This window comes from Sminthopsis crassicaudata, chromosome 1 (assembly GCF_048593235.1).
Source record: "Sminthopsis crassicaudata isolate SCR6 chromosome 1, ASM4859323v1, whole genome shotgun sequence".
In the NCBI taxonomy this organism is placed as follows: domain Eukaryota; kingdom Metazoa; phylum Chordata; class Mammalia; order Dasyuromorphia; family Dasyuridae; genus Sminthopsis; species Sminthopsis crassicaudata.
This window is the reverse complement of record NC_133617.1, coordinates 502,069,343-502,096,950: the sequence shown is the minus strand read 5'-3', so window position 1 is coordinate 502,096,950 and position 27,608 is coordinate 502,069,343. Positions and strand designations below refer to the sequence as shown.

The 27,608-nt window shown below is 31.4% G+C and overlaps 1 protein-coding gene across 1 annotated transcript in view; it reads left to right on the top strand.

Annotated features, from left to right (window-relative positions):
- Positions 1-27,608, top strand: part of PRR16 (proline rich 16) — a 284,114-nt gene that overhangs the window by 150,029 nt on the left and 106,477 nt on the right. The window contains 2 exon segments of the mRNA XM_074281522.1: positions 16,415-17,008; positions 17,010-17,317. Coding sequence (XP_074137623.1) covers positions 16,415-17,008; positions 17,010-17,174 — 759 coding nt within the window. The 3' untranslated portion in view covers positions 17,175-17,317.

The following is a 27,608-nucleotide window of genomic DNA, read 5'->3' as shown; positions in this document are numbered from 1 at the left end:
GTACTCTGACATACTCAGATTTCCTTTCTTGAATCAAAGACTAATTATCTTCTTTATTATCATGGCATAGTAGATAAAGTAGATAAAGACCACACAAGACCTATGTTCAAAATGCTATCTCAGACATGAAAGCTGTATAATTCATGTAGTTCTCTGGAACTCAAGCAATTATCAAAATGTTAGATACAAATGACTTGGTCTTCCTTGTCTTCTTTGATAGAAGGAATTCTTATAGTTAAAAATCACAGCTACTGTCAAGGATTCAAATCTTGTTATTTGGCTGTATAGGCTCTGCTTTTTCTACCGTAACACTATATTTCCTTGATACATATATTTTCTTTATCTAACCATTATTGAAATATTTTAATTTGGATATTATAGGAAAATAAAATAATGATATTATAGAAAAGTCATAACACATTATTTTGAAGTGAGGTGGGGAGAAAATGTTACCTGTTTCACTGTTACCATAGCTACTGTAGGAAATAAAAATTGAACTTTAGTCAATCATAATTCCTTTTTTATGCTACCACTATCTCTACCAATGTTTGAAAATATTTAGAATGTGTCATTTGTAGTCTCTTTTGTTCTCCCACCCCCAAATAATGTTTCTTCTGGTGTGGTACTTCCCATCCCCTATTGGGGAAGTGCTATTAATTTATTATTTCCTTTGGACAAAATAAACTAGGAAGAAGAGTCACCAGGGTAATAATCTTGTGCAAGTTTGCTTTGTATTAGATTACAAAGCAGTAATAATATTATTCAAATCAGTTCCATGTTATAATAATTTCCATTTCACCATAAGTTCTTATATTTAGCAAATGAAGAGGTCCAAAAAAGTTGGGTTATTTGTATGAAGACACTGAAGCAAGTGTTTTCCGGTTCTTCCATGCACACTTTCTTATGGGCACCCCACTCAACTGAAACAGATTGCCAATCCCTCCACACTTTGGTGGATATTCATGAGTTGCTGACCAAAATAAATTCATTGCCTGGTGTCCAACCATCTGGTGATGTGCCTTTTTGTACCCAAAGTACAAATTCTATTCTGGTCCTTCAACAGCAGATAAAATCATTTCTCAAAAAAAAATTACAACTTGGTGCAACCTGACACAGGGTCTGGTACAGGTTCAACACTAATCAATATGAAACTTCAGAGTAGGGACTTTGTAAGAGAAAGGATTTTTTAAAAGTTTTTAGAGCAGTTCTATTTGAGATTATATAAATGTAGTTTTAGCCCAAGCAAGAGGATGATAGATTCAATCACATTAATAATCAAATAATCAAATATAAGTTCAATGACCAACAGTAGAGAAATTCAGTAAAGATATTTGCTAATGAGATTAGGTAAGTTATTCAAGTTTTAATGCATAACCTTGGCCAAGATAATTAATATCTTGGTTATGGAAACTCATGAAATCTTTTAGTAGGATTTAGCAGAATTCCCCTATGCACTCATGAAAGGGGTGTCCAAAATAAAGGAGTCGTGAACTCTTGAAAATGTTGAAGAACTAGAGGCCCATTTTACTACATGATAAATAGGTAGGTAGGTAGATAGGTAGATAGATAAATAAATAGATAAATAGATGGGTGGATGAATAAAGTACTTCACCACATATAATATTTGTTTATTTTAGTCTGTATATAGTTAGATAGATAGATTTAGATATAGAGAAATGTGTAATACCTTACTATCTATCTGCACCCATATCATCTATATTTACATAAATATTTATTTTAATCAGTAGGTTTAATATTTAATATTATGAAATTATAATATGTATTTGGATTCTTCCCCAAATTGTTAATGGTCACAAGAAAAATATTGTGTTTCCTAATTAATATGCCATGAATCTAGAATACATTTTCAGTGCCCTTACCATTTAGAACAGAAAGGGAAGCCAGAAAGTATACAAAGGTAAAAATCAATATTCAAATCACATACATACAAATTTTAAGATATTGTGATTGGATCTTTGATCCAATAAATTAAATTAAATTAAATTTATTCTTAGATTCTGTTTAATAATAAATTAAAATAATGAAATAATTTAATTAAATAATACTTTTTTAAATAAATTAAAATAAAATAAAATTAGAAAATGTTATTCTTTTATTAATATATTAATTAACTTTTTTGATGCACATTGCTTTATCAAGAATGTTGGGAAAGAAAAATCAGAACCAAAGGGAAAAACCATTGGAGATTAAAAAAAAAAAAAAAAAAAAAAAAAAAGTGTACATAGCAAGTTATATATATTCAGTCTTTTTTCTTCTTTTTCTGGATACAGATGGGCTTTTCTCTTCAAATTCTATTAGACTTGCTTTGAATGACTGACCCCTTGAGAAGAATCAGGTCTTTTGTAGTTGATCAAAACATATTCTTCTTGTTATTGTGTACAATGTATTCCTGGTTCTGCTTATTTCCCTCAGCATCTATTTATGTAAATCTTTCCAGGCCTTTCTAAAATGAGCTTGTTTGTAATTTTTTATAGAACAAAAATTCTATTACCTTCATATACCACAACTTATTCAGCCATTCCCCAATTAATTATCTGTTGTTCTTTATAAGAAAAAAAAAAAAAAAAAAACTCTAGCTATGTGATCCTGGGCAAGTCACTTAACCCCAATTGCTTAGCCAAAAAAAAAAAAAAATCAAAAACTAGAAACAGAAAAAAAATATTTATTTTATTGAAAATGGATTCTGCCCCTTAGTTATTTACACACACACAAATGCAAACCCATTGTCTTATCCAATTTTGCATATTATTTCTTATGACAATTGGTGATGCAATTGTAGCTTTGAACTTTATTGCTCTTTATTATCTACTATTGAAATAAATGTCAATTTTTTTTTTAAATGGGGAGATTTTCAAAGATTGCTGGAAGAGTCAGGGAGCAATGGTGGTAAACATTAATGGGATAGCTAAAAGGAAGATTTTTAAATAGATTCCAGGAAATTTTGATTTCTGTGCCAACACTAGCAAAATATAAAAATTAACAATAGTTATCCTTCGAATTTCATTAAGGCTACTATATATATATATATATATATATATATACATACATATATATATATATATATATACATACATGTATATATGTATGTATATATATATATATATATAATCTACTATTTAAATATTTAGAGCAGAAATTATGTGCATAACCTTATTTTTGTTTTGTCTAGAAAATAAGGCAGCAAATTTTATACTAAAAACTAGTGCCATGCACTCAACTTTTTTTTTCTTTTATGCTGAAATGTTTGTTAATGTTTATTAGTCTCATACTAAAATAACATTTTAAAAGAAATGAAGTTAAATATTACTTTTTGTATGGGATATATTTGTTTCTTCTCTAATAATATTGTTGACATTGGCTTTCATAGAAACAAAGAATGATTTAGTGTAGCTATATTTCTAAATGTTTTAATGAAGTCCTTAAATGTAGACATTTAAAATTCATTCAAATTATATTTGACTATGGTTAAAGAGAAAAGTGGTTCTATATTTTCGTATATCTCTCTCTATATATTTCATTCATGATATATATATGTGTGTGTATGTTTATATATATATATGTATATATATACATATATATGTTCACAATATTTTAAGTAGCTTAACAAAAATTATGTTGTGGTTACAGTTTCCTAATTTAAAATGTTAAATTTAATCATTATTCTGTTTATTACTTTAATGCTTTAAATATTTATGCTATTGAATTATTTCTCAGTATGCATATATTCTCCCCAGATTCCCAGATAGTTGTAATTTACTGTGGCCGAAAATATCCATCTTGTATTTAAACTTCTGATGTGGTATTAATCTAATCTTACTTGGGCTAGTCATTAGATAATAGTCACAAAATCTATTTTAGGTACATGAATCCTTAGTGTGTTAGGATGGACACCACTTGGTTCTTTTTCTCTCTAACTTGTGATATGTTTGGGGTTGAAAAAATAAATTAGGTAATTAAATAAATTTTTAAAAAATAGATTAAAAACTGAGTCTAATGAATAATATAAATGCAAATTACACATGTATGGTATTAAGTGAAATAACAGTTAATCACTAATCATCAGTATCAAAACATCAGGTTAGTTATATTTGTAAAGCATTTAGCATAATATCTAACATAAAGTAGTTATTATATAAATTTTTATTGCCCTTCACCTCAAGTAATGCTAAAATGATTTTTTAAAAAATATATATGTATATGTATACACACATACCTTTTTTTCTCCAGACATGTGATTTCATCATTGTACTGAACTTTTTTTTAAAAAAATCATCTCTATCAAAAATAGACAAGCAACTTTTTCCGTATTATAATTGTATTTTTTTTCTATTTTTTTTTTTTTTTTTTTTTTTTTTTTACTTTATCTTTCATTTTTATTGATGTCCTGTTTAGATGTAGTTCATAGGTTTTACTAAAAGCCTCAATATCTTATTGTTCTTTCTAAATGGAAAGGATTATTCAGAATGTCAGATGCCTGTAAATCCCTTGAGGTTTCTTCTCTAAGATGTTTGCTATAGATGCAAAAGTACTTTGGGCAAAATGTGAATGCAAAAGAAGTACATAAGCATACACATATATTTACACACAAATATATACACTGTAATTAGAAGAAATAAAAACACCAAACCCGAATCATTGGGATGGGTGCTTTAACCTACATTATCAAAATTTATAGGGCACTGACAGAATTTTTACTCCTTCATCTAGTAAAAATAATTGATTTAATAAGAATTAATAAAGCAAGTTATCCAAAGCCTAACTTCCTAATTTCCACTGCTGCATTACAGATGTGCTTCTCCCTAGCCTGGAGCTTGTTTTAGTTTATTCCTTTTTAGAGACTTGTTCTTTGTATTCAGAGTCTTTCTTTTTGTGATAGTTCAAATCTTAAAATCTGCTGTTTCTCTGTCCTGTAACCCTAATTGATTTATGCCAGTTTTGTGGTATTTACTAATATGTATCAGAATTATTAATATGTTGCTGTACCTGCCACTTTGTAGACATGTTGTATGTTTCTATTACTCTCTTTAAAACCCCCAGCTTTTGTATTTATAAGACTACTTATATGATTGGGACATGGATTTATTGTCCTGGAAAATACCATTTCCATATTTCATGATAAACATACCTATTAGAGCTATCACTAATTTCTATGTATGGATATGATCATGAGATTCTTCTACTCACAAATTATCAGTAGTTCCCAACTGCCTACTATATAAAGTTCAAGCTTTATATAGCAAATCCTTTCTTTATGTTAAAAAAATTCAAAATGTAGAACCACTTTTATCTCATAATCACCACATAATATATTTACAAACTTTATGCCACTACTTAAGAAAGCTCCTCTCCCAATATTCCTTTTGTTTCTTCCATGTCTTTGCTCACATAGCTGCCTAAATCTGGAATATTTTATCACTTTGTGTTATAATTCTTAAATATACTTTAAATTTAAAGTTAAACTCAAATTCAAATATCTTCATATACCCTTCCCAAGTACCCAGTCAGTAAAGATGCTCTCCCTGTTGATTGAGTAGGGGAGCAGAAGCACAATGTACATGGTAAATTTGCAATATAGTACAATTTACTTTATGTCATAATAATCAATTTGTGCCATGAATTCCCCAGAGACTATAAACTCTACGGAAACAGAAACCATGCTTAATCTAAACTTTATATTTCTGTCAGCACCATGAAGAGGTACCATTAAATTGATCCTTTAATCTTTGTGGAATTGATCTAAACCAGTTAGAACAAAAAAAAATGATATATCTCACACAACTACAATATTGTGAAACTTTAGCAAGAATAATGTATTTTGTATAACTTTCTGTTGTCAGATTTTGCAGAGGTCTTCATTATAATAGAAAAGGTAAATTATTAAATTTTAGTAATAATAACTGATTTACACATCACTAAAGTTTGAAAAGTACTATGCATATTTTATCTTATTTTCTTAAAAAAAACTTGTGAAAACCATAATATAGGTGGGGCAACTATCTTATAGATAAATAATTGATTCTAAAGTTTTTAAGAGTTAACTTGAGAGTGTCATTGTATCAAATTTTCTGACCGCCTTGTGAGTGATTGCCCTGTGTGAATTATCCATAAAATAATCTTTTTGGCAAGTGTACATTTGGCATTCAAACAATGGGGACAACCTAATGGAGTTGTGCTCTCTGCATTTGATTGCAATGCTTGGCAGTTTAGTTCAAGAAAGGACTGCCCAACATGGCATGTTCTCCTCAGAGAAGGTGCTGTTCTCTATGAACAGAGCAGAATTGAATTAGCTCAGAAATAATGTAAGATATGCAAAGTTGGAGAAGCCATTCCAAAACTTCATTCCAAGTGAGCATCAGTCACAACTGGATGGATTGTAACTTGACTCTAACATAGTGTTGTCATTTTAGTCCACAGTAAGCCACCAATCAACCAACCAAATTTAGAACTTAGAGAGAGTATGATTAATGCTGTCATCTAATATAAGTATGAGAGATTTGTAGGCTTTTTCTGCAGTACACCAAGCTAGAAGGAAAAAAAAAACATTTATTTTCTTTTTTGACCTGAACATTAGAAGTAATGTGGGGTTTTTTTAATTGCTTTTTATTGATATTCTTCATTTTTAGTGAAGCTTTGTCAAAATAAACCACAACATTTTGTTTGTTTTGTCTTGATACAGGGAATACTTTTAGAAAATGTGCAGTATTTTTTAACAACTTCATTCTGCGTTCTGAGTTTTTTAATAGATTGCTAGCTATAGATGTACAAATGGATATATAGATATAGATACAGCTATCCATCCATCCATCCATCTATTTCTTTAAATGTTGAAAGTTGTCACCTAAGAAATCATGCAAAGATGAAAACAGATTTTGGAGGCAATAAGGTCAACATTCACACCTAACTCACCACCATAATCAATCAATCAGCCAATAAGTATTTTATTAATATTAATAACCTTTTGTCTGCCAGAAACTGTGCTAGGTATTGAGAATACAAAGGACAAACAAATTTGTCTCACACACACAAATACAAACAAAAGCAATAGATCTATCAATCAATAAGCATTTATTAAGCACTTAGTCAATGTCAGGCACATGATAGGATCTGAGTTTATAAAGAATAAAACAAGTCTTATTCTGAAGTACTTTATACCTTAATGGGGAATGTCTTCTCTGATATAGGCCCAAGAAGATACATTTTCCCTGGACCCATTCTCCCAATTTATATTCACATTTGTGTATAGGATTCCCAGAGGCTAATTAACTACTCTCCCCCTCAGAAGTTTTCTCTAAATATTCCCGGAGTTGTCAGAGTAAATTTCCTTATCATAGTCCTCATGAGTCTTCATCCAGTGTTCTCCCACCACTATTGATTATCCAATTAATATCTCCTCATTATTATTTGGCCAGTGGATATCAATTAACTTTTTTAAAAGGCTATTTACTGGTACTGTACAACAAGGATATTAATTACTAAAGGTTTTACTCAGTCCAAGATCATGCTCATTCCTCTTCTCACACACTCTTGAGAGTAGGCTCAAATTTAATGTATGTAGGATTTGGTATAAATCATCCCTGTATCCCACCACCATTACATAAACATGTAAGTGGTCAGGTAGGGCAATATTGAAGGAAACTAGATGTTCTAAGAAGGAGGGATAAAAAGGAAGTATATTCTACACACAAAGGACAGCATGTGGAAATAAACAGAGACAAGAAACTGAACATTGTGAGGAACAGGGACTGTTTCGCTGAACTTTAAAATACCATGGAAGGGAATAATGTATAAATAGAATGGAAAAGTAGGTTAGAATCAGACTGTGGTAGACTTCATATTCCAAACTTAGAAGTTTGCATTTGATCTTATAGATAGTAGGGAATAACTAATGATGGAATAACATAGCTAAAAATGTAGTTAAGCAAAAACACTTTTAAGAAAAAATACTTTAGAAACTTAAGGGAGAATGTATTGAAGCAGGAGAAATTTGTGGCAGGGATATCAATTAGGAAATTATGTAGCAATCCAACATGAGATGATAAAGCCAAGATTAGAGTAGAGTCAATAAGAATTTAGAAAAATGGATGGATGTGATAGATGTAGAGCAGAAGTGAAAAGACTTGGCAACAAGTTGAATATTTGTGGTAAGTGAGAATAAAGGGTTGAAGATGATTATTGTTGGATCTGAATGATTGGGAAAGTGGAAAAACCCTCCATGGAAATAAGAAATTTATAGTATAAATCCTTATGTCCAGTCTTAATATTGTATAATTTTGAAATTATTAAAAACTGTGTTGCCTTTTAGGTATGATAGATATTTTAAATACTTACTGATTCTTCATATTGTCTTTTTATATACTAAATATTTAGGGGTGAATAGTATTTATCTTTCTGATTTTTTCAAGATCCACAGTATCCCATACCACAAAAAATAATTAATGATCTGTGATGATAAAAATGCAAAAAAAGAAAAGTGGCATTAAAAGTTAATAAAGAGTCCTCATAGCTTATTAATCAGGGTTATAACATAAACAAACCTATGCTTAAAAACATCATCTTTTCTCTCCTGTTATGGAAATAATGGATTAGAGAAAAAAGATACTTGAATCATATAGAACAATTATAATGCCTATTAATGGCATCTAATAGTTGATGGAGGAGTAGGAAACAAGATTAGCCATTGTGGAGGTTCAAGACAGCAAAAGGATTGCCTTGCCACAGTGAAGGTACAGTTGAGATTAGATATCATGAATTTGTAGTGTACTGAGCCAATGAGATTTATCTTTAGCATCATATTAGTAGATGTAGAGGAGAAAAATGAAAATAGTGCAGATTTTGGTTTTGACAAGGTAGGAGTATTTATTAGCAATTAATGTCAAGTTGCTGTGCTATGTGTTACAACTACACACACACACACACACACACACACACACACACGAATGCATACACACATATATACAAGCATGATAATACATACCTTAGAGGAGTTTACATTCTGAAAGGGAAAGACAACGCATAAGGAAGTAAAGGATAGTGAGAGTTGTTTTGAACTAGAAAATAAAAGAGAAAGTCAATTGAGCCATAGGGTAATTGAGTGACATTATTTCTAGAAATGATAGTATCAATTTATTACTATCTCCTGAGGAGAAGTGAAAAAGGAAGGAAGGATGGAAAATGAGCAGACTTATGGCACTAAAGATAGTTGGAAAGCAGCAAAATATTAGATTTGACTAGAATAGTTATGGAGAAACCACAAGCACAGGACTCTCAGATTGACCCCTGGAGAGTCAGGCTGACCAGTTACATTAAGAAAAAAGGATAAAGAATGTGAAGGCAGAGAAGAAAAGCCTGAAGTGACTAAATACAGGGTTAATCTTAAGAAGTGAAGCAAGGGCAGGGTGAATAACCTGATGGACTCCTGAGGGATAGAGAAACTGGAAGTCACAATGAGGGTGAGAAATGGGATTAGAAAAAATAAAACATAGGTAGATACTAAATAATAGGAATTTTTGGTTGGATAAAGAAATTTAGGAATTCTTAATCATGGAAGTAGATTACTTCTGGGTAAGAAATTAAAGTGGTGACCATTACAGTGATATGCAGGTAATGTAGAATATAGGATAAAGTTGAGGGATGGTACTTATCATGGTAAATGAGAAGAATGAAGAATTGATTCCAAGAAGGAAACATTTGTGTCTATATTGAACTCCCATTGTATAAGAACAAGTGCTAGATAGAAAGAAAGATTGTGAAATAGGTACTGAATTCCATGAGAAAGAAGGGAGATTGATTAGGGAGCAAATAGATAACTGTAGTTGTTACAAGGTTCTAAATTGATTACTAGTTCTGGATAGATTCAGTCTCAAAAAAAGGAGAATTATTTTAAGTGATGGTTCTTATATGGAATATATTGTTTAAGATTTTTTTTTCAGAAACCGTGCCAAAAAAAAAAAAGGATACAGGATTAAATAAAAGACTGATATCAAAGAAATAAGAAGATTAAAATTGTGATGAAATACTTTTATGTACTTTTGGAAAATACACTATGGTTTTTAGAATATCTTTTTTTTTCAAAATATGTGAAAAGCTGAAGGCAGTGCTTCAATTCATTTAAGTAAATAAATGAGTAAATAATTAAAAGATTACTACCAAGCTAATATTATACATCTGTCCAATAATTCAGAGGCTAGAGTTAGGATGGAGTAAGGTAAAATTATTTTACTGACAAGTCAGCAAGTTTCTGTCACCTTCCTTGAAATAACCCTTTATTTTTTAAATGTTAATTGTGTAAAAACTTTTTGTGTGATATAACATGGCATTCATTATTGTGGGTTGAATTTCCTTACCATAAATGTTATAAATATAACTACTTTTGTAGTTCTTTCTTTCCTTTAATGTTTTTCTTTATCAAGTCTCTGTAGTAATGATTTTAAATTTATATTGAATTTTTATTTGTTCTTTACAAAGTTTACATTACTTGTATCAACTTCATTTTTTGGCTTGTATTCAATACCTGATAAACTGCTTCCAGAATTTTTGATATTCATTTGTTTTCTAGATTCTGTTCTACATGTTTATTTGTTGCTATTGTTTCTGGTGTTAATTTCTTTAGTGGGATATAATGGGACAGATTTCTACTGTAGCAGCTACTATAGAGTGCAAATGACATGACAAGAACAAAATTTTTTATTTAGTTTCATTTTGTGCAACAGTAATTTTGTGGGCATACTTTTATTGGCACTAGTGCTTTTTTTTTTTTTTTTTTTTTTTTTGGCATTTCACCAAATGAAATCAAACTGAGTAACTTTGCCTCCCTTTAACTAGACTACTGTCAGGTGAGTGCTGGATTTCATGAAATAAACACATGTTGGATTTTTGTTTGCTTTTTATTTAAAAATCGATATTATCATACAAAAAATTAAAGCATTTAGAAAAAGACACATCAACAGCAATTTTTACAGTCACTATTACTATCAAGAAATCAAGTGTTTTAAAGATCATTCAAGCTCAAAATGAAAGATCATCCACATTAAGCACAAAGAACAGTAGGGTTAAAAAGAAAAGCATAGAAATGAAAAAAAAGAAAAAGAATGACAATTATTAACAATTGCTAAGGCAAAAGAGCTTAATTGATGAGTTTTTAAATGCTTTTTTGATAGTTTTTTTGATGAGATTATTAATGCTTTATAAGTATAAAGCAAGCAAAGGTCTTCAGAGTGAGTTGGCACCTGAAGAAAATTTTGTTAGTTCCTTTTCCATATAGGTTTCCTGAAGCTAGGAGAATAATAAAAAGACCAATATATTTTTTTAAAAAACCTTATAAATACTGTTATAAATAAAAAACAATGTTTATCATCATCAAGACAATCTTTTTTTTAATTTAAACTCCATCTAAGTTTATAAAATCTGGAGATTTTGATTAAATTATAATATATATATGTGTATATACACATATACACATATATACTGATGAACACAACTTTTCTGGGAAAATATATATTCTCAAAATTGAAAAAAAATTGTGACAAGTTTTTATAGTACGAAAACATAACAAAAAGTTAAGGTTAAGAAATTAAACCAAAAGATGAAGGTTTACAAGCATAAGTGATGCAGAAACTCATTTGATTCAAATTTCTCTAAAATTATAGTACGTACTTTTTGCAGTGGCAAGGAACTAGAAACTGAATGGATGCCCATCAGTTGGAGGATGGATGAATAAGTTACAGTATATGAATATTATGGAATATTATTCTTCTATAAGAAACGATCAACAGGATGATTTCAGAAAGTCCTGGAACTTCCATGAACTGATGCTAAGTGAAATGAATAAACAGCAAGAGAACACTGGACACAGCAACAACAAGATTATATAATGTTCAATTCTGATGAATGTAGCTTTTTTCATCAGCAAAGTGATTTAGGCCAGTTCCAATGGTCTTGTGATAGAGAGAGTCATCTGCACCTAGAGAGAGGACTGTGGGACTGAGTATGGATCACAGCATAGTATTTTCATTTTTTTGTTGTTGTTTATTTGCTTTTTTTCTCATTTTTCCCTTTTTGTTCTGATTTTTCTTGGGCAGCATGATAATTATGGAAATATGTATAGAATAACTGCATATGTTTAACATATATTGGATTACTGTCTATCTAAGGAAAAGGGTGAGGGAAAAGGTGGGGAGAAAAAAAATTTGGAACATAAGGTTTTGCAAGAGTGGATGTTGAAAATTACTTATGCATATGTTTTGAAAATAAAAAGCTTTAAAATTAAAAAAAATTAATTTAAGAAAAGGAAATATATTGGCCATAATCAAATCTAGATTCAGGGGGAAAATAAACTCTTCATTAAAGCTATTATGTATCCTTGTATAATGTTTAATTAAGAATAGGTCTTACTATCTTGTTAACTCAATAGCAAATCATGTACAATAAATCATTCTGGCATAATGCAGACATTACATATAAATTTTTAAAAAAATAAATCAGAAGTTGTAAGGCTTATTATATGTCAGCATGTTTAGCTATTTACTTTCTTACCAAGTAATTTGCACATCACTCTAGATACTGATTTAATCTTCTAATGTCTTTCTTTAGGGCTTTAATAACTTTCTCTAGGCATTTTTACCATAATGATGGATGATTCTTGTCCTTGGGAAGATTCTAATTGCTTTACTTTTCCTGTAGTTCATACCATAGAAGTATCCACCATTCATAATAGAGTGGACCATGTCCTAAAGTACTTTTATATTTTCTGTAAAGTAATATTAGAAAATGAATTTATTCATTACAATTTTTGGCAAACAACATTTTTGTATTATATTTTGGTATAGTAACCCAGTGGTTGAATATATTGAACTCAAAATGAATTATTTGAAATCAGTGTCTAAGTATGTATATCATCTCTTTAAACTGTTTGAGACCTTAGCATTATTTTTGTTTTCTCTGTCATTATTCTGTAGAATATATGAATTTTACATTAAGAAGATTTAATCTCTTCAGGTTCTTTAAACTTTTTGTCTACAGAGTTTAACAAGTTCTCTGTTTCCAGTCTTATTTCACCTAATCTTGGTTTAATGATGGAATTAATTCTTGTAATTGCACTGTCTTTCAGTATGCTTTGTTTGACTCAGAGCTGAGATTGTTATTGACTAAAAAAAAAAATAGCTTTTTCTAGTTACTGGTAAGATGTTTCCAATTTTATTTTATCTCTATAATTCTCAAACTTAATGAAAGCATTCATATCTTCAGTCCATTTCATGTATACTTGTGATCTGTCTGCTTTTACAGTCAGTAATGCAGGTATAGAAGTATTTCTAGAGGGTAGGTCTTGTATTCTCATTTATTCCTGTCTTGCCTTGGTATGGTTTCAGAAGAAAAGGGAACACTATTTGTCCTGCTGTCCTCAAGGATCATAATGTTTTCAACTAGAGTCATCCTGTAATATTGTAACATCTTTTATATTTCTTTTCTTTTTTAAATATGTAGCTGCATTTCATTGACCGATTGAATGAACCATTGAGTCATATATTTTAGCCCAATAATCCATTGCTTCTTGTACGCTAAATCCTCCCAGTTTTTTTAACCATCCAAAGGCACATAAATTCTCCACTATAAATCTCTCTGACTGTTGTTACCCAATTCTCCTATGACAAATTATCTCACACCATCAAAACTTGATTTGATTTTGAGTGAATAATGATTATTGTTGTTCATGTTGCTATTTATCTCCCTCGCATCTTTTTCTATGGAGTTTGGGTAGAGTTAGTCCTGAAAAAAAGTTTCTCTTTTCATATTAATTGTTTTATATTTAATGTTCTAGAAATTATTTCATAATCAGATCAAAATGCTATTTGTAAATAAATAAAAGTATCAGTATATAAGTCAATCTTCTATAGACTGATTAAAACTTATTTAGAAAGCCTAATAGGAAACAAAATAACAGGGTTTATATGTAATTAATACGTTTCTTATGTGATTTTGATTTCTTCTAATAGATCCCTACATTCTTAAAGTTTTATTTTTTAATTTTTTTTATTTTTTTCAGTTCACACATCTTACCTATTATGAACATTTGATGTGGTAACATTCATTAAAATAAGTTAAACTTTTGTGGATCAAAGGAAATTGTGGAACCATTTTATTTCAACTATAGGATTATTTGTTGAATAGTCAAAAATATTTCAATCTCTATATCTGTTGTATGGGGATATATTATATTATATTATTTTATTTTGAGTTTTCTTTTACTTCATGATTTTGTAATTTCGCAATAATTTTGTAATTTCACATACATGGAAATTAAGACTCAGAGATATTAAATGAATTTTCCATGGCCAATAAATAGTGACTCTGGGCCTCAGATCCAGGCTATATAACTTCCAAATCAGAATTTTAGAATTTTTTTTTATATTTTAATAGTTTTTATTTACCAGATATATGCATGGGTAATTTTACAATATTGACAATTGCCAAACCTTTTGTTCTAATATTCCCCTCCTCCCTCCCCAAGATAGCAGGTTGACCAATACATGTTAAATATGTTAAAGTATAAATTAAATACAATATATGTATACATGTCCAAACAGTTGTTTTGCTGTACAAAAAGAGTTGGACTTTGAAATAGTGTACAATTAGCCTGTGAAGGAAATCAAAAATACAGGCGGACAAAAATAGAGGGATTGGGAATTACATGTAGTGGTTCATAGTCATCTCCCAGAGTTCTTTCCCTGGGTGTAGCTGGTTCAGTTCATTACTACTGGAACTGATTTGGTTCATCTCATTGTTGAAAATGGCCACATCCATCAGAATTGATCATCATATAGTATTGTTGTTGAAATATATAATGATCTCCTGGTCCTGCTCATTTCACTCAGCATCAGTTCATGTAAGTCTCTCCAGACCTTTCTGAAATCATCCTGTTGGTCATTTCTTACAGAACAATAATATTCCATACTATTTATATACCACCATTTATTCAGCCAATCTCTCATTGATGGGCATCCATTCAGTTTCCAGTTTCTGGCCACCCAAAGAGGGCTGCCACAAACATTCTTGCACATACAGGTCCCTTTTGGGGATATATTATGTCTTAATTTATAAAAGAAGGCAAGCTTCTGGTGTTTCAGCCACCTAATCAGGTCTTGCTATGCATTTGACAGGTGCTAAAATGTGTACACCTAGAAATGTACAAATATTCTACTGTTCTCTTCCACAATATGTATCAATCAATATATCCTTTAAATCAGAATTCTGTCTGTTTTAGAGTGCCTGAAAGACCTTCATAGCTTTTGTAAATAGTATCATGGCACACAGAGTCTCAGGAGGCTACTGTTCCCTTACATTTCGGTCCTTCTCTGTCCTACTTCTGTCCTACAATTAGATTGTAGAGATACTTGAGTTGGGCTTTAATGTAATCTCTTCCTTCTCATCTTCTTTTTATTATCTCTTCTCTTCTTAATACTATTATTATTAATCCTACTACTACTACCACCACCATCACCAGTATTACTACAAACCATTGTCTTTTTAGGTTTCTGCCTAGTCTCAATGCATCTGGCCAAGCAAACTATTATCTTCCTAACTTAGAACTCATTGTAATACTAATACTTCTATTACTATAATATTAAAAATAATAGCAACAACAAAAAGCAGTCTAGTTTATCTCTATCTTTTCTTGATAATATTAAAATTTAGATAACTCAATAATGAAACATGTAAGAAACCTTTTTCTTAATGTCATTTAGCAGTCTCATTTTGGGACACTTATTTCCTTTTATGTAAACAATGAATTTAGATTTTTTGCCTTTACATAAATATTTCATGCACAGAGTCTTTTTCCTAATTCTGTAACAACCAGTCTCCAATTTTCTCTTTCCAGTTTTGTTTTGTTTTTAGCTGAGGCAGTTGTCTTAAGTGACCTGCCCAACATCACACAGCTAGGAAGTGTTAAGTGTCTGAGGCAAAATTTGAACTTAATTCCTCCTGACTTTGGGGCTGGTGCTCTATCCACTGTGCTACCTAGCTACCCTTCTCTTTCCATTTCTGAATTGCTAGGTAAAGGAAAAAACTGTAATATTACCTAGCCTTATTTATTCTAAAATACTGATATTGCTCATTTTACAGTGTTTTTTTTTTCCAAAAAAATTGTAAGCTCTTTGAGGATAGAAGCTGTTTCATTTTTGTCTTTGATCAATTGAACAGGATATGTCACATGATAAATGCTTTTGCTTTATTAGTGACTTCAAAAGTCATTTTATAAGTCAATGAATGGTTAGTATTTATCACTTGTTCAATTTGATGTCATGGAGAGGACTGAAAATGGGAAGCCTAAATTGTTCTAATTATCTTTTTTAAGAGGCTATTCTTCATCTTTTTTTTTTTCCTTCTGATTTCCATGCAGGTGGTTGATCAAATTGACACACTGACCTCTGACCTACAGCTGGAGGATGAGATGACAGACAGTTCCAAAACGGATACACTGAACAGCAGCTCCAGCAGTACGACAGCATCCAGCTTAGAGAAGATAAAAGTGCATACCAATGTACCACTCATCAAGCCACCTGTGCATCCTTCGGCTATCCTCACAGTCCTGAGAAAACCTAATCCTCCACCTCCTCCTCCCCGACTGACACCTGTGAAATGTGATGATCCTCACAGGTCTGTGCCAACCATCAAGCCTGTAAAAACTAATGGCACACTTCTCCGAAATGGAGGTTTAACTGGAGCATCAAACAAAATTCCCAATGGGGACATCTGCTGTATACCTGGTAGTAACTTGGAGAAGGTACAGATGCAACCTCTGATGCACAGACCTCAGAAGGACAGGTGTCCCCAGGCAGGAACACGGGAACGGGTACGATTTAGTGAAAAGGTGCAATACCATGGGTATTGTCCCGACTGTGATGTCCGGTATAACATAAAAAACCGAGAGGTCCACATCCACAGCGACCCCCTCCACATGCCAGGAAAGCTTCCTCACCAGTGCCCTCCTCTCCCTCCCCCCCCCACCTCCTCTCCCTCCTTTTCCTCTGGAAAATGGAGGGTTGGGAATAAGCCACAGTAACAGTTTTCCGCCTCTCAGACCTGCAACTGTGCCTCCACCCACTGCACCTAAACCACAGAAGACCATCTTGAGGAAATCAACCACTACAACAGTGTGATGTATGCCACTTGAAAACTATTTTCATTTTTTTCTATATTATAAACATAAAATAATAGATAATGATGAGCACTTTCTACTCAAGCAATAAGAAGCCCAAATATATTACAGCCTGTGTTCAGTGAAGTGGCATAAAATCACCTGGTAAGTGGAGAGAATAATAATTAAATCTCAAATATAAACAAAACATTTCTAGTATTAAAATTCTGTGCTAATACCGATTTCAGAATGGATTTTTTACTTATAGGTGGTTTAAATTGTAATATGAATTTTATTTATTTTATTAGACAGACAGATAAATAAATTGATATTGATATGTCATAAGAAAGGTTGTTCATTTATTTATTTATTTATTTTTGTTAAGTCATAAATCTCTGCCCAGAGATTTAGTCATGTTGTTAACTCTGGTCAAAAAAATTAAAGTAAGGAATATTACTGATGATATATATATATATATATATATTCCTTTTTAAAAGATCATATTTGCAATGTTTTAAACTTATTTGATCATGCTTAAATATCAATCTCTGAGTGCCATATAAGGAAACCAAGTGATAGCTTCATCTTATCTAATTATTAATACATATTGACATTTTTATAATCCAAAGTTTTCAATTTGATGGTGTGACTAGTAAGTGGTCTGAAACCGCAGAAGCAACTAAATGATCATTTAGGATAAGGAAAAAAAATATGGTTTTAAAATCTTTTCTTTTTCTGCCCATGGATTACTTTAATGAAGCAACACATTACCTATTTTATTGTAGCTATATCATGTTTGAAATATCTGCATTTATGAAAAATCTTAGTTTATTCCCGAAATAAAATTACAGGTATTTTCATATTATACATGTTGATGAGTACAGCTTAAGATACAGACCCTTGTGGCAAATTAAAGTCTTTGGACTTCTCTTAGACAACCATTGAAATAAAGCCATTTTTTTTTGTTTGGTTGTTTTTGGGTTTTTTTTTTCTTTCTTTCTTTCTTTCTTTCTTCTTCAATCAGGAGATTCTTTATTCTGGAGCAAATCTGTAGTATATAATAAGGATTTAAATTGGTGCTGGTCTCCTAATTGCCTCAGAATTATAGGGGATCCATAAAAGGAGAGGATTTTTTTTTTAATTTCATAGTTCTAAGTTGTGTTATTTTAGAATTTTGCCTTGTGACTTACAATTTATATTATTTGAAGATTATCTTTTGTCCTTAAAAAATGAGGGACATGAACTAGGTGTTCTAAAATCTCCTGCAACTCTAACATTCTAAGATTATAGTGATTTAAGTAGCTGTTTATAACCATTTATTTTAAAGAACTAACATTCTATTTTTAGATCAAATTGATTAAGAAAGTGAATAAACAGCTTTTTTGTTGATTTTTATTTATCATTGTTATTAGTGGTGTATTAAGGAACAATTCATAGGATTGAATAGGTATAAACTTTAATTATCAGCCAAAGAAAAAGAATCTGATATATTCAACAAACACATCCCCATCCTCATAAATATGTGTATAATCAAACTTAGAATACCAGTCTTATTTTCTGTTTTTGCCATTTCCTTTATACTATGAACTCATTATATGTATTCTACCTCATATGAATCTGCATGTCCAATATATTATCCAATTTACTGTCCTTTCAAATAGCCATCATCTTTTTTTAATATTTTTTTTATTTTTACAAAACATTTATGCATAGGTTATTTTCCAGAATTGACAACTGCAAAACCTTTTGTTTCAACTTTTCTCCTCCTCCCCCCCCCCTTCCCCCAGATGGCAGGTTAACCAATACATGCTAAATATGTGAAAGTATAAGTTAAATACAGTATACATACACACACACATTATATATATATATATATATATATATATATATATATATATATATATATATATATATATATATATATATATATATATATATATACACATGTCCAAAACAGTGTACTATTAGCCTGTGAAGGAAGTAAAAAATGCAGGCAGACAAAAATAGAGAGATTGGGAATTCTATGTAGTGGTTCATAGGCATCTCCCAGAGTTCTTTCGCTGGGTGTAGTCAGTTCAGTTCATTACTGAAATAGCCATCATATAGACCTTCATCAACTCTTATTTGTATTATTTGCAAAGCATCTTTTTGTCTCCCACTCTCAACTATCTTTTTATATTAATCTATCCTAAATTAAGTTGCAAAAGTATTTTTCCTAAAGCATAGCTCCAATGGTATCATCATGTTTCCTTAGTAAGCACCATTTCAGTGAAAGCTCCTAGATTAAATAAAAAGTCTTCTGGCATGTATAGTCCCTCACTGTCTGTATCTTTTCCTTCTTCCCCTAACTTTTCTAGTCTTTTTACAATATGCTCCATATAATCTATGAACTAAAACACTGGATTACTTACTGTGCATAAAATACCCTATCTGTGTATTCTATGCCTTTGTACTAGTTATTTGCCATGCTTGTGTTAGAACCATACTTGATGCTGAAAATTAGATATCAAGTAAAATTTAAAGTCTTTGACCAGAAGACGGCCAAGCTCCTCTTAGAGAAAAGGGAGCATTGAGCATAGAAGTGAGAGAAACTTGATACTTAATTCCACATAGTCCCCTCCCTTCAGAGAACAGATTGTCCCATTCCCTTCTGAATTACTATCTTTCTAAGAAGTCCATTCTATGATTCTTCTTAAATATGTATAAGCATGTAGCCCCTCCCTCATCATAAATCCCATGTGCAAAAATGGCAGAAAAATACTCCTAGCTGAGTATGTTGTTATATTCTTTAGCCTACTAAGAAGGCATAATAGTGATCTGGTTAAATCAGCTCATTGAAGCCAACCAGGTTGAGCTGGATCTTAAGCTTGTGGTTTTCTCAAACCACAAGACTCTTTTTTGATTGGCTGAGTCTACCTGTACCTTTCTAGCTCCCCAATTCCTTGTTTGTTCTAGGCTTCTGAGAGATTGAAACTTAATTGTCTATGGCAATTTAACCTTCCATAATTTCTCACATTCTGAAAACCCATTGGTCAGTGATACTTATAATTCACTACCTTGAAGCATGCAGCACTCTGTGGAAACCTAAGGTTTTAGTATTTCTCACACCTGGAATGTTCTGTTTTCTCATTTGTCTTTAGCTTTTCAGGCATCCCTCAATACTCATGTAAAAAACAAATATCTTACCAAGAACTGAAGAATGCAGGAAAGATTTATTTTAAATACTTGTAAAAATGGGAGTCTGGGGGGGCAGCTAGGTGGCAGCTAGGTGGCACAGTGGATAGAGCACCAGCCCTGAATTCAGGAGGACCCGAGTTCAAAACTGATCTCAGACACTTAACACTTCCTAGCTGTGTGACCCTGAGCAAGTCACTTAACCCCAGCCTTGGGGGGGGGGGGAAATGGGAGTCTGGGTTAGTAGACACTACTACTTTGAAACTACAAAGGCAGTTTTTACCTCCTTTCCTCAAGTACAAGTCCTTCTTCCCATTCCCTATTAATTGGATGTTATAGAAGTTACCCTATAAGAATATCTACCTCTAATTACCTAGCCAATGCCTGCCCACAATGAGGTTACATCATAGAAGGGGGGAAGATAAGAGAGGAGGGATTGGGGCAAAGAATAAAAGATTCTTTTCAAATCTCAGACCACTACCTCTGATTACAAAAGCCAGTCCCTCTGTGCCTCCTCCCAAAGGAGATTACATTCTTAGATTCTTTTGGGGGAGATAACCTTCACCCTTAATAACTGGAAACCAAATAAAAGCCCATTAATTTCTCATACTCAGGTCAAATCACACCTTCTGTGTGATCTCTAACAGGCCTACTTGTTCCCCATTCTTAGACCTTCCCTCTCTCTTTGCTTTTCATTTATTTTAAAAATATGTTCCAAGTGCATAGATATTTTCATGTTTGTTTCTGTTCTTACTAATATTTGGAATCTATTTAGGATTTATTTGCTGAATTCTTTTACTTCATTTTTTTATTAACATACTTCTAGAATTTATTGTACCAATATTTCAGTTTGCCAAAAAGATAATTCTCCAACATTCATTTGAATGTAATCTTTTCATTTAAAACTATATAATCTTCCAAAACATGGAAATTAGTTAAGCTGAAGCTTCATATTTGTCTTGAAAACTGTAATTATGGTGACATAGAACACAAATTATCATTTTATAGTTAGCTTACTTCTAAAAATAAAATTTTGAAGCACAAGCTATATAAAGCACAAAATAGAAAATACCTCATTTCCTTTTTCCTTCAGTGCTAAGTTCAAAAAAAATCACATCAAGAGCAGTGTATTTTAAATGAAAAATATCTGTTTTATCTTAATTTAAATGTTCAGTATTCTATAGGCCAAACATCTGTATTTTAGTAAAAACATTATTCCTTAAAGATGTTATGCAATTATTTATCTTTTATAATAACATCTATTGTTATTGAACATACCTGAAAAGACTTTTTTTCATCTTGAAATAAGTTTCATGTTTAGAATTTAAATCCAAGCTGCATTATTTTCACTGAAGATGTCATTATTTCTATAAGAACTTGAGTAAAAATAGCAGGAGAAAAATAATGAAAATAATAACATTATTGCATGTCCTTTTATAATAGTTATAGATAAAACCAGCCAATAACAAGTTTGAAATGTTCTTTGTTTTTAAATAGTTTCTAATTTTAAACAAAGAGATCCCCCAAAAAAAGAAAATAAGTGGGGATAAGAAAAATATGTATCATTTTTTTTTCAGTCCTTATAGTATTAGGAAGAAATCTGACAAGGTATTTATATCCATTGCTCTGTAGTTTAGATCTAATGCTCAATAATGAATATGGAATTATTCAATTTTGTCAATCAAATCAGTTCCATTCACTTAAGGAATTAGGATTATATCCATATGACCTTTTATTAATGCCAAAATAGCTTGATGAAATAATGAAAATATGTTACAGTGATGTTTAGCTTCACTTGGATAGCTCAATTAATCATTTTAGTCTGAGGGAATTACATGAATTTAAATAATCAGATAGCCCTATAAACATATCATTCAAAATATATGAAAGTCTTTATCTGCATGTTCTAATTATATTTTCTTGATTGATTCCATAAAGAACTCTTTGTATAATTGAATTTGGAAAGTTATAACCCAATTATAAACCTCATTTTTGTGAAATCACCATAAAATATTTTCCATTAAGATACAAATCATGTTCTAGAGTATTCCAGTTTAGGTCTTCACACTTTATCCCTCCTTAATTTCATGTCGTTAATGTAATCACAGATTTAGCTATCATATACTCTGATAAAATGATAAATATTTCCAAGTTAAGGAATAATTTTCTTTTAGTAAAATCTTTAAAAATAAAACATAGCATCATTGAATAGAAGATGCTATATGAAACATTTAATCTGAAAATCATTAGCTGCCCCTAGGTCTCTATTGTATATTCTGAGCTTGTGTGTAAGGTATGACATGGAGTAATTAAAGCCAAGGATGGAACATCTCAGAATTTATTTTAACTAACTGAAAAACTGCATATTTCTAAAGTAATGGCAGGTCTAGTACTATCAGATATTGTACACAGCAGTATAGGGCATAAAACTGCAGCATTTTAACAGCTTGATTGTGTAGCAATTACCCAGTGTGTATTTTATAGTAAGCAATTGGATTTTATCATGCTGACTTTTTTGTGATGCAAGAGAAGCTTAAAGAGTGGCATGGAGATGCTCAGCAAATGAGCCTCTATTTAAAATGTGATTAAGTCACAATGGGATATAATGTAAGGAGAATAACAAAAATAGACTGTATTAAGGTGGAGTTATTTGTATTTGTCAACATTTTTTTCCCTTTCAATAGCAAAATAAATAAGAGAATCTACTGTCATCTTTGGGTAGACAGAATTTTAATATTGACTTATACTTGGATAATTCACTTCTTTATTTCTTTTTTATTATTAAATTAAATATTTATGAATTAAATGTAACAATAATTAACAATTTAAAATTTGACTTCCAATTTCCCTCTTTCTATCCCTTGCCTTTCCTTGAGAAAGCAAGCAATTTGATTTTGATTATACATGGGGAGTCATGCAAAGCATACTATGCTATTAATCATGTTACAAAAGAAAACACAAATAAAATGTACAAAAAGAAAGGTGTTTTTTTTTTGTTTGTTTTGTTTTGTTTGTTTGTTTGTTTGTTTTTTAAAGGATAATTCTATCTGAATACAGGGTTCATTACTTCTCTCTCTCTGAAGTTGGCTGACATTTTCCATCATAGTTCTTTTGGGATTGTCTTGTTTTTGAGTGACTAAGTCTTTCACAGCTGATATTTCTGTTACTATGTACAAAGTTCTTCCCATGTCACTTTGCTATACTTCACGTAAGTCTTTCCAAACTTTTCCAAAACCATCCTGTTTATCATTTTTTTAATAGAAAAATAGGATTCTATCACACTCATGTACCATTTCCCAATTGATAGACATATCTTTGATTTCCTATGCTTTGACATACAAAAAGAGCTGCTATAAAAATATTTGTATAAAATTTTTTGATCTCCTGGAGGGATATATGCAGTTCTATAGCCCTTTGGAGATAGTTCCAAATTGTCCTTTAGAACTGTTGACTTAGCTCACCACTCCATCTAAAGTACATCAGTGCCTCAATTTTTCTAAATCCTCTCAAGTATTTGTAATTTTCCTTTTCTTTTATGTTAGCCCATCTGATAGTTATGTGGCAGTATTTCAGAATTATTTTAACTTGTATTTCTCTAATTAGTTGTGAACTAGAGCATTTTTTTTCATGTGATAAAGTTGATACCTTTTATTTCTTCTCCTGAAAACTTCCTGTTCATATCTTTTGACCAATTTTTAATTAAAGGTTGGCTCTTATTTATGTGAATGTCTTAATTTCCTACATATTTGAGAAATGAGGCCTTTATCAAGGAACTTACCATAAATTATTTCCCAGTTTCCTAATCTCCTTCTAATTTTGGCTGCTTTAATTTTATTTGTACAAAACCTTTTTAATTTCATGCAGTCAAAATTATCTATTTCACTTTCCATAATTCTTTCTAAAACTATTTTGGTCATAAATTTTCCCCTTATCAATAGACCTGATGGATACATTTTCCCATGCTCCCTAATTTGTTTATGTCTATTTTTTTTTTAAATTTTATCCTTATTCATGTGGTCCTGAGAAGCTAGATAAGCATTAGAAGAGAAAGCATGATATACTGATAAGATCATAATAACCCTTGAGGCAAATAGGGAAGGGCATTGATGGGATCAGCACAACCTTACAATCCAACTCACTCTGGGACATCTTGGGAAACCCCAAGGTACTATATCCAATCAGAAAGTCAAATTAGCATGCCAAACCCCTTCATGTTAAATTTCCCCTATAAATTTACCCATGACTTTTATCATCTTTCCTGAATCCTTTTGGGGTTAGCATTGTCTTTCTTCTGTTCCCTTCCTCCATATCTCATGGTATCTTTCTTCTTGTTATAGCTAACTCTTAAAGTGTGCCAAACTCTTCTATGAACTTAGTGTGCCTGTCAGTGTTGTACTGCAACCTCATGGCATATTCCCTTTCTCCTGTTTAATTGTGATATCCATTAGGGAACTTGTCTTTTACCTCTCTACTTGTTAAAAACCCCTTTATTTGCTAACCATATACCCTTCTAAATCTATTTCATATTTACGAGTTCTGGTGTCTCTTCATGTTGTCTATAACTCTTCTTGTAATAAAGGTACTTTTTAACAAAGAAAATGCTCTTGTATATTCATTACAGGTGCCTTGCATCTTGTGCTTTGCATTTTTAACTAAGAATTGCTACCCTAAATTCATTATTTTTTATATATGAAGTAAGATGTTGATCTATGCCTAGTTTATACAAAACTGATTTCCATTTTTTTTTCAGAATTAATTTAGGAAAAATTGTCATTTTTGTTATATTGACTTCAACAACCCATGAGTAATTCATATTTCCTAAGCTGTTTAGATCTGCTTTTATTTGTGTGAAAAGTGTTTTGCAATTGTGTTTATACAAACTCTGGATTTATCTTAGCAGGCAGCTTCCCAAGTATTTTTTGTTGCCTGCCATTATTTCAAATTGAATTTTTTTTCCTATTGCTGCTAGATTTTATTGGTAACATACAGAAGTACTGATGATTTGTTTGGGTTTATTTTATGTCTTAAAACTTTGCTAAGGTTGTTAACAGTTTCAAGTGGCTTTTAGTTGATTTTTTATTTTTTGGTAAGCATACCAACATATAATCTAAAAAGAGTGATCGCTTTTTTCTTCATTGATATTTTTATTCCTTCAATTTCTTTTCTTTTCTCTTCTCTCTTTTTGCTTTTATTTCTATAGTTGACAATTCTAGTACAAAACTGAATAATAATGGTTGATATGATTGATGCAGACACCAGATGATGGTAGATACCAAATGTTGAAGTCTGTTCATTTTAAGAATTCACAATGGCCATTCTCTTCAACAAAAAGCAGATTTATTTAGGGAAGTGGGTATAGGCAAAATGAAAGGACATAATATATGCCAGGGATAGTAAATATAAAATAAAATTGGGAAAGCATAGAAAGGGATAGAAAGGGCAAGTTCCCTAGTAGAACTTGGCATTTGTCAGGAAAAAGGAAATACTCCATGAGGTTAGGGCATGCCCTTTGCTGGCAAGCTTAAATACTGAGAGGAACTTAGTACCCCAAAAGAATTAACTAGCTAAAAGGAGGAAAAGTGGAGTTGAGAAGCATAGTAGAATTAGGGAGATACTACAAGACATGATAGGGTCAGGAGAGACCATAAGGCATGGGATAAGGGGAAAGGCATTATGAGGCAGAGTTCGAGGTGGACTGACTCAAAGGAGGGCAGTGAGTATGGTATGGTAATAAGTAGGTTTTATAGGGAAAATCTACCCTTGGGGACATGACTTGAACTTCTGACATGACATGGCAAGGTGAAGCTGCCCAAGATTCCTACAGAGGATGGGGTTTGACATAATTTGGAATTCTAACTGGACTACCTTCATAGAGAGTAGGATGATGGAGCTAAACTGATCTCTCTCAGTGCCTTTTTCTTATTTATAAGAAGGATCAAGTTTTCATTTTCTCTCTGCTCAATACACCCACCATTCAGAACCTCATCAGTGGTGATCATGAAAATCCTTGGTTAAGTCTTGATCTTATTGAGAATATTTCAAGTTTAAACCAATTACACTTAATTCTTCCTCTTGGCTTTTGAATAAATGCTACTTATTATTATTTTTTTTCCTGAGGCAATTGGGGTGACTTGTCTTTCTTTGGGAAAGTGACTTGCCCAGGATTACACAGCCAGAAAATATTAAGTGTCTGAGACCAAATTTGAACTCAGGTCCTCCTGACTTCAGGGCTGCACCACCTAGCTGCCCCTGCTACTTATTGTTTTAAAAAAGATTCCCTTGATATATAGTTTGCCCAACAAGGATGAGTCTTATATTTTGCCAAATGAATTTTTGTATCTATTGATATAATCATCTGGTTTTTATTGCTTTTGTTATTAATATGCCCAATTATGCTGACAGTTTTCCTAATATTAGACCAGTTCTATATTCCTAATATAAATCTAACCTGTCAGAGTGTTTGATCTTGGTGACATGTTACTGTAATTCCCTTGTTGTTGCTGTTATTGTTCAACCTCCATTCTCAAAGAGAACCCAGTGACATCTGGAAGGTGATGATTTGACTTCACATGAATTGGATTTAAGTGAGGCAGAGCTATGCAAAATTGTCAGTCTAATTCTTTCCTTTAGAGTCATTGAAGGCCTGTAGAAAAACAAAAATCTATCTGACTGGAAATGGCCTGAAATGCACTGGGTGACCTTGGACTTTATTTTGTCTGAGGGAATACCAATTTAATGACTAAGAGTTAGATGAGAATTAATTTTTTAAAAAGTGGTCCAATTTGCCATCACAAAATCAACCTTTTAGGGGAAGACCTTCAGAGTTCTGGCCTGAATAGAAAATAGTTGCTATTTCCACTCATTCTAAGCCATTAAAATTTAAGCAATGAGCCACAGAAATTTGGACTGTGGGCATTCAATGAAAGCCTGAGTGATTTGAGTTTAAAGACATAGTCAGATGGTTCCGTGTGAAACACAATGGTCGTTTTAAAAGCTTATTATTTCAGAGTTATATTTCAAGTAAATTGTCCCAATTTTCTGAGCAAAAATAAAGGAATTTTATATATACATATATATATATATGTATATGTATGTATGTATACATAATCCAGCCTTACAAACTCAAAACAAGGAACTAAATTTTTTTGGGAATTGTTTTGGTTCAACCTTCATTCACAGAGAACCAATGAAATCAGGAGGCTAATGTTTTGATTTACCTATGAATTTGACTTAATTGAGACTGAGAAAATAAGAATCAAGATAAAAGATGGCCCAATTTACC